This window comes from Saccostrea cucullata, unplaced genomic scaffold, assembly GCF_032062105.1.
Source record: "Saccostrea cucullata isolate Sc308-1 unplaced genomic scaffold, CSIRO_AGI_Scuc_v1 ctg2514, whole genome shotgun sequence".
Lineage (NCBI taxonomy): Eukaryota > Metazoa > Mollusca > Bivalvia > Ostreida > Ostreidae > Saccostrea > Saccostrea cuccullata.
In genome coordinates this window covers 92,823-101,758 of record NW_026917995.1, presented here as the reverse complement: position 1 = coordinate 101,758, position 8,936 = coordinate 92,823, and the positions used below count along the sequence as shown (strand labels likewise).

The 8,936-nt window shown below is 34.1% G+C and overlaps 1 protein-coding gene across 1 annotated transcript; it reads left to right on the top strand.

Moving 5' to 3' along the window:
* Positions 1 to 269: 269 nt before the first annotated feature.
* Positions 270 to 2,078, top strand: LOC134283340 (uncharacterized). Its single transcript, XM_062765832.1, has 2 exons — positions 270 to 854; positions 2,016 to 2,078. Exons 1-2 carry the CDS (start codon positions 270 to 272, stop codon positions 2,076 to 2,078), a joined length of 648 nt encoding a protein of 215 aa, XP_062621816.1.
* Positions 2,079 to 8,936: the final 6,858 nt, after the last annotated feature.

Sequence of the window (8,936 nt, the reverse complement as noted above, 5' to 3'; positions counted from 1 at the left end):
CCAAGGGGCTAAATTTCTGCCCAAAGCCACATGAGGTCGGCGAAAAACAAATCAGAGATGACATCGAGCATTCTTTCGGAGACTTTGTTTGAAGGAGCACTTCTCTGGAAAAGACTCTGAAGTTGATTCATATGGCTTTTCCCAGGCAGATTTACACAATCTAGAGGAACAAAATCTCTTTAGGCCCTAAAGTGACTGCACTGGGCAAATGCTGCGCCCTTGAGTCGTATATTGACGCCTTTGAGTCAGACATAGAGAAGCTCCATTCAATGCCGGACAAAGCTCCCGACATTTTGAGTAAGGAAGAGAGATCCGCCTTACAATTATTAAAGAATGGGGATGACATTGTGATAAAGAAAGCACACAAGAGTTGTATAGTTGTAGTACTGGATAAAGAGATATACATGGCGGAGGCTCATGGACAACTCTTGGACGAACGTTTGTATGAGAAACTAAACTCTGACCCTATTAAGGAATTCTCCTCCGCTATCACAAAAACTGTTGACCAAATGTTTGAGAAAAACGAGATCGGTATCATCGTCTTTGAGAAACTAAATCCTACTGACCGTAGACCAGGCCAATTTTATCTACTTCCTAAGATACCAAAAGAAGGCATGCCAGGTCGCCCTACAGTAGTTGCAATTGGACACCACACGGGGAAAATTTCTGAATACATTGATTTACATTTCCTTCTACACTTAGAGAATTTGCCATCCTATTTCAAGGACACCACGGGCTACATTAAAAATACGCTCTCTACTGGCCTTCCAGATCATACCCTTCTCGTGACTATGGACGTCACATCTTTATACACCAATATTCTACACGATGAGGATATCGAATCCTGTAGAAAAGTCTGGGAAAGTAGATCCATACAAATTCTTTCTACAGAGTCCCTTGTCAAGCTCCTTGAGCATGCCCTAACAAAAAATACTATAGTTAACTATAGTTAACAATAGTTATAACTTTGACACTTTGAAAACTTTGATTAACTATAGTGATAACTTTGGCGAAAACTTTGACACTTTGAAAAAGTTTTTTGAAAACTTTGATACTTAAAAAAACTTTATCGAAAACTTTGACAGTTTGAAAAACTTTGGCGAAAACTTTATAACTTTCAAAAACTTAATCGAAAACTTTGAAACGTTGAATTACTTTATCAAATACTTTATTAAAAACTTTGACACTTTTAAAAACTTTATCAAAAACTTTGACACTTTTAAAACTTTATCGAAAACTTGGATAATTTAACACTTTGAAAAACTTTATCGAAAACTTTGAAAAACTTTATCGAAAACTTTGACACTTTGAAAAACTTTGGCGAAAACTTTAATACTTTGAAAACCATTTAGTGAAAACTTTGACACTTTGAAAAACTTTGACGAAAACTTTGACACTTTGAAAAATTTAACGAAAACTTTGACCCTTTGAAAAACTTTGGCAAAAACTTTAACACTTTGAAAAATTTTATCGAAAACTTTGACACTTTTAAAAACCTCTGGCGAAAATTTTGACACTTTGAAAAACTTTGACGAAAACTTTGACAATCTGAAAAAACTTTAGTGAAAACTTTGACACTTTGAAATACTTTGACGAAAACTTTGACACTTTGAAAAACTTTGACGAAAACTTTGACACTTTGATTTACTAAAGTTAAGTATAGTTAACTATAGTAAACTATAGTTAACTATAGTTAACTATAGTTTACTATAGTTAACTATAGTTAACTATAGTATTTTTTTGTTAGGGTGTTCTCAATTATAACAACATTTTCAATGGAGAACATTTCCTGCAGCTTAATGGCACTGTTACGGGTACGAAAATACGAAAATTTTTTAAGCAAAAGTTTTCATGGGCAGACTTGAACGTAGCTTAATACTTCAAGCACATCCCCTGCCTTATATCAGGAACAAAGCGGTATTCTTAAGTTCCACTTATACAAGAGAGGCTACAATACCCGCACCACACAAACTGCTATTGATGAAATGACATGACAGGCAAACTTATTACCCTAGAAGGAGAAAGACAATAGCTACAGGGTCCCTCTGGTAACCACATTCAATCCCGGCAGTCCTTAAGAACCATCCTTAAGAACCTCAGTGGTATCCTTCATAGACATTGCCAATTCACCACGCTAACAAACAAATGGCAGAGGTCTTTAATCCCTTTCATGGCATAATGCGTAAATGCGTCGTCAATTCAGTATATCAACAATGGACTAACAATAGGTATGAAAAACATCAGTCAGCATTTGACTAAATGATAAATTGTATTTGCTGACAAGGTCATCGTATCGACCATAGTATTTACGAAATAATGATTTTAAACGAGACTGCTGATATTCCTGTTTCATCAACTTGCTTGTCAATAATTTACCTCGTTTTAGAAATTGTTCATACGTAGAGCATGTTCTTGCGTAACGAAACAACTGAGATATACTCAGTATGCAGGTGATGAAGGTATAAAAAGGTGAAGAAAAATTTAATTCATCACGTTTATCATATAGGTTGTTTTTTAGATTACAAAAGAATCTTTTTCAAGTAGAATATCCAAGTTTGAAACAGAAGCGTCAGACTCTTTGTGGTATCTTTTATCTGAAACTCATTAGGATATATCATGTCGACATAGGAATGGAAATTACTATTGTTAATTGACAATACAAGACCTTCTTGTTATTCTTAGGTTTCTTTTCCACTATTTTTAGGGTCTTCCGTCTCCAACGGAAGACCCTTCTATTATTCTATTGTTTCTTTTTCACTTTTATTAGGGTCTTTCGTCTCCAACGGAAGACCCTTCTATTATTCTATTGTTTCTTTTTCACTTTTATTATTCTTCCTTTTTCTTACTACAATTTTTGTGCAGAAGATTTCTCGGAGATGGCTCGATCGATTGACTTGAAATTTTCAGGAAAGATTTGTCTTCATCCGAACCTGATCCATTTTTATCATTTTTTTGAAATTCACTTCCGGTCGTAAGTTATCGCTCTTTGATCGAAATTTTGATGACCTCCTTGTCTGTGATGGAACTCAAAAACGGCTCAAGCTAGAAAGCTGAAATTTTCAGGGATGATAGAGGACATGTTGCAATATTGCAACATGGTCAGGATATTTTCCGGAAGTGCCTAGTATGGAAGCTCGGTAGGGGTCAAAATTTAGGACACGAATCACTAGTGAATTTTTGAGACATTTTGCATCATATCTTTTAAAGTATAATTATTTTGTTAAGACATACTGAGCAATATTTGTGCAAAATGACAGGATCTTTTATATGATATCAAGAAAAAAGTGCTGACTCATCACATTAGGTGCCAAAAGGGGCCAAAAGTCTTTAATCGATAACTCAGTAACTGTCAATATTTTGTTATACATTACTGAAGCAAAGTTGTTTATCTCTACAATCTACAACTATATCATAATTTTAATGTCGTATGAAACATAAATAGGGGCCACAAGGGGCCAGAATGCTAAATCTTTGAGGCTTTTTATCTCGAAAGTAAGAAATATTTTGACAAGTAATATTAAACAAAAGATGCTCAAAGTATTGTTTTGAACAATCTGCAACCTTTCATTTTTTGCTAAACGTCCCCATTAAGGAGTTGAAGGGTTGGCCCCTAAATATTTCTTTTGCATATAACTCGTAAACAAAAAAGAATCTCTGAATAGTTGTTGAACAAAAAGTGTTCAAAATCTAAAGACCTTTAAGATGAAATCAAGAAAAAGGGGCTTAACATTCAAATTAGGGGCCAAGAGGGGTCAAAAGTCTTCAATTTCTAGCTCTTTAACTGTCAATAAATTTTAATACATTACTAAAGCAAAAATGTTTATCTCAACGATTTACAACTATATATTATAATTATATGTCGTATGGTACATAATTAGGGGCCACAAGGGGCCAGAATGCTCAATCTTTGACACTTTATATCTCGAAACAGAGAAATATTTTGATAAGTAATATTGAACAAAAGATGTTCAAAATCATGTTCTGAACAATATGCAACCTTTCATTTTTCGCTAAACGTCCCCATTAAGGAGTTGAGAGGTTGGCCCCTAAATGTTTCTTTTACAAATAACTCGAAAACGAAAATGAATCTCTGAATAGTTGTTGAACAAAAAGTTTTCAAAATCTTAAAAGCTTTAAGATGAAATCAAGAAAAAGGGGCTTCACGCTCAAATAATGGGGCCAAGAGGGGCCAAAAGTCTTCAATCGATAACTCTTTAGTTGTTAATATTTTGTAATGCACTACTGAAGCAAAGATGTTTATCTCAACCATCTACAATTAAATATTATGATTTTCATGTCGTATGGTACATAATTAGGGACCAAAACGGGCCAAAATGCTAAATCATTGACGCATTATATCTCAAAAGTGGGAAATATTTTGATGAGTAATATTGAACAAAAGATGTTAAAAGTCATGTTCTGAACAATATGCAACCTTTCATTTTTTGCTAAAGGTCCCCATTAAGGAGTTGAGGGGTTGGCCCCTAAATGTTTCTTTTGCAAATAACTAAAAACCGAAAAAGAATCTCTGAATAGTTGTTGAACAAAAAGTATTCAAAATTTAAAGAGCTTTAATGTGAAATCAAGAAAAAGGGCCATCACGCTCAAATAAGGGGCCAAGAGGGACCAAAAGTCTTCAATCGATAACTGTTTAGTTGTTAATATTTTGTAATACATTACTGAAGCAAAGATGTTTATCTCAACAATTCACAAATATATATTATAATTTTCATGTCGTATGGTACATAATTAAGGGCCAAAAGGGGCCAAAATACATAATCTTTGACGCTTTATATCTCAAAAGTGGGAAATATTTTGAAACGTAATATTGAACAAAAGATGTTAAAAATGACGTTTTGAACAATATGCAACCTTTCATTTTTCGCAAAACGTCCCCAATAAGGAGTTAAAGGGTTGGCCCCTAAATGTTTCTTTTTCAAATAACTAAAAACCGAAAAAGAATCTCTGAATAGTTGTTGAACAAAAAGTATTCAAAATTTAAAGAGCTTTAATGTGAAATCAAGAAAAAGGGCCTTCACGCTCAAATAAGGGGCCAAGAGGGACCAAAAGTCTTCAATCGATAACTCTTTAGTTGTTAATATTTTGTAATACATTATTGAAGCCAAGATGTTTATCTCAACAATTTACAAATATATATTATGATTTTCATGTCGTATTGCACATAATTAAGGGCCAAAAGGTGTCAAAATACATAATCTTTGACGCTTTTATATCTCAAAAGTGGGAAATATTTTGATAAGTAATATTGAACAAAAGATGTTTAAAATAATATTTTGAACAATACGCAACCTTTCATTTTTCGCTTAGCGTCCCCATTAAGGAGTTAAAGGGTTGGCCCCTAAATGTTTCTTTTGCAAATAACTCGGAAACGAAAAAGAATCTCTGAATAGTTGTTGAACAAAAAGTGTTCAAAAATTAAATAGCTTAATGTGAAAGCAAGAAAATGGGGCTTCACGCTCAAATAAGGGGCCAAGAGGGACCAAAATCTTCAATCGATAACTCTTTAGTCAGTTAATATTTTGTAATACATTCACTGAAGCAAAGATGTTTATCTCAACCATTTACAACTATATATTATGATTTCCATGTCGTATGGTACATAATTAGGGGCCACAAGGGGCCAGAATACTAAATCTTTGATGCTTTATATCACAAAAGTGGGAAATATTTTGATAAGTAATATTGAACAAAAGATATTAAAAATCATGTTCTGAACAATATGCAACCTTTTATTTTTCGCTAAACATCCCCATTAACGAGTTGAGGGGTTGGCCCCGAAATGTTTCTTTTTCAAATAACTCGAAAACGAAAAAGAATCTCTGAATAGTTGTTGAAGAAAAAGTCATCGAAATCCTGAGAGATTTAAGATGATATAAAGAAAAAAGGGCTGATCCCTAATGTGCGGGGCCGTGAGGGGCTAAAAGTCGAATTTTCAAAAGTCTATAATGTTCAATGTCTTTTTACAGATTATGGAAAATCATTATTTTAGAATGAAAATCTCAATCAAAATCTTATTTCATCTTATCAAGAATCGGACGGAAGACCCACTCGTTGCTCGCAGCGAGATCATATCTAGTTAGGGTCTTCCGTCTTCAGCGGAAGACCCTTCTATGATTCTTCGGTTTCTTTTTCACTTTTATTATTATTGTTATTATTTTTTTTTTTTCTATTTTTTCCTTACCGATTTTGTGCAGAAGATTTCTCGGAGATGGCTCGATCGATTTCGTTCAAATTTTCAGAGTTTATGTGTTCCTATCTGAAGTTTGTACCGGCGCTTCGATTTTGAAAAAATCACTTCCGGTCGGAAGTTATCGCCCTTTTATCAAAATTTAGATGACCTCCATGTCTGTGATGGAACTCAAAAACGGCTCAAGCTAGAAAGCTGAAATTTCAGGGATGATAGAGGACATGTTGCCATATTGCACCTTGGTCAGGATATTTTCCGGAAGTGCCTAGTATGGAAGCTCGGTAGGGGTAAAAAATTAGTACACGTATCATGACTGATTTTTTGAGACATTTTGCATTGTATCTTTTAAAGTATAATTATTTTGTTAAGACATACTGAACAATATTTGTGCAGAACTACAAGATCTTTCATATGATTTCAAGAAAAAAGTGCTGATTCATCACATTAAGGACTGAATGGGGCCAAAATTCTTTATCCAATTACATTTTTGCAGTAAATATTTTGTTATACAATTGTGAAGCAAAGATGTTTATCTCAACCATTTACAACTATATATTATGATTTTTATGTCGTATGGTACATAATTAGGGGCCACAAGGGGCCAGAATGCTAAATCTTTGATGCTTTATATCTCGAAAGAGAGAAATATTTTGATGAGTAATATTGAACAAAAGATGTTCAAAATAATGTTTGGAACAATATGACACCCTTCAATTTTCGCTAAACGTCCCCGTTAGGAAGTTGAAGGGTTGGCCCCTAAATGTTTCTTTTGCAAATAACTCAAAAACAAAAAAGAATCTCTGAATAGTTGTTGAACAAAAAGTGGACGATATCATAGGAGCTTTAAGACGAAATCAAGAAAAAGGGGCTGGACACTCAAATTAGGGGCCAAGAGGGGCCAAAAGTCTTCAATCCATAACTCTTTATCAGTTAATATTTTGTAATACATTACTGAAGCAAAGATGTTTATCTCAACCATTTACAACTATATATTATGATTTTTATGTCGTATGGTACATAATTAGGGGCCACAAGGGGCCAGAATGCTAAATCTTTGACGCTTTATATCTCGAAAGAGAGAAATATTTTGATGAGTAATATTGAACAAAAGATGTTCAAAATAATGTTCGGAACAATATGACACCCTTCAATTTTCGTTAAACGTCCCCGTTAGGAAGTTGAAGGGTTGGCCCCTAAATGTTTCTTTTGCATATAACTCGAAAACAAAAAAGAATCTCTGAATAGTTGTTGAACAAAAAGTGGACGAAATCATAAGAACTTTAAGATGAAATCAAGAAAAAGGGGCTGGACACTCAAATTAGGGGCCAAGAGGGGCTAAAAATAATTAATCGATAACTCTTTATCAGTTAATATTTTGTAATACATTACTGAAGCAAAGATGTTTATCTTAACCATTTACAACTATATATAGTTGTAAATGGTTGAGATAAACATCTTTGCATCTTTACATAATTAGGGGCCACAAGGGGCCAGAATGCTAAATCTTTGACGCTTTATATCTCGAAAGAGAGAAATATTTTGATAAGTAATATTGAACAAAAGATGTTTAAAATAATGTTCGAAACAATATGACACCTTTCATTTTTCGCTAAACGTCCCCATTAAGGAGTTAAAGGGTTGGCCCCTAAATATTTCTGATGCAAATAACTTGAAAACGAAAAGAACAAAAAGTGATCAAAATCCTTAGACCTTGAAGATGACATGAGGAAAAAGGACTGATCCCTAACATTAAGGGCTGTGAGGGGCCAAATGTCTTTATGTTCAGTGTCTTTTTACAGATTATGGAAAATCATTATTTTAGAATGAAAGTCTCAATCAAAATCTTATCTCATCTCATCAAGATTCGGAAAGAAGACCCACTCGTTGCTCGCAACGAGATCGTATCTAGTTATTATTATTATTAGGGTCTTCCGTCTTCAGCGGAAGACCCTTCTATTATTCTTAGGTTTCTTTTTTTTACCTTTATTAAGGTCTTCCGTCTTACCTATTATTATTCTTTTTTTTCTTACCTATTTTGTGCACGCGATTTCTCGAAAACGGCTCAATGAATTTTAATGAAACTTTCAGGACTCATGTAAGATTACTTGAACTTGATTCATTTTTTCCCGTTTTGATGACGTCACTTCCGGTCCGAAAATATTGTCGATTTTATGATTTTTGAAGGGTCAGGTTGTCCGCGAACGTTCTAAAAAACGGCTATAGATAGAAACGTGAAAATTTCAGGAATGATAGTCCTAAGTCTGTAGATGTGCAAAATGTACTTCATTTTTATCGGAAGTGCCGCACGTCGGCGCTCGCTATGGCCCGAAAATAGTCGTATCGCGAATTTCAAAATTTTTAACACCTTTTCTACGATATCTTTTTACTTGGAAATATTTTGTTAAAACATATAGAACAAAAGAAGTGTAGAATTCCAAGATCTTCCAACTCGTATCTTGCAAAAAGGGCTGGCCCCTAAAATTAAGGGCCCAGAGGGGCCGGAAGTTTTTTCTTTATATCTCAAAACGTATTGGGAATTTGTAATACGTCAAAGAAGCAAAGTTGTTCAAAATGTCAAGCTTAATCAATTGGAGTCGTCAAAATACGTCCGGCGTCGTCACTTCCGGCCAAACCGGAAGTAATCGAAAAACGCGTATTTTGCCTTATTGACAAGTTTTTGGGTAACATATGTCTCTTGGAGCATAAAAATTAATTTTCCGTCCGTCGT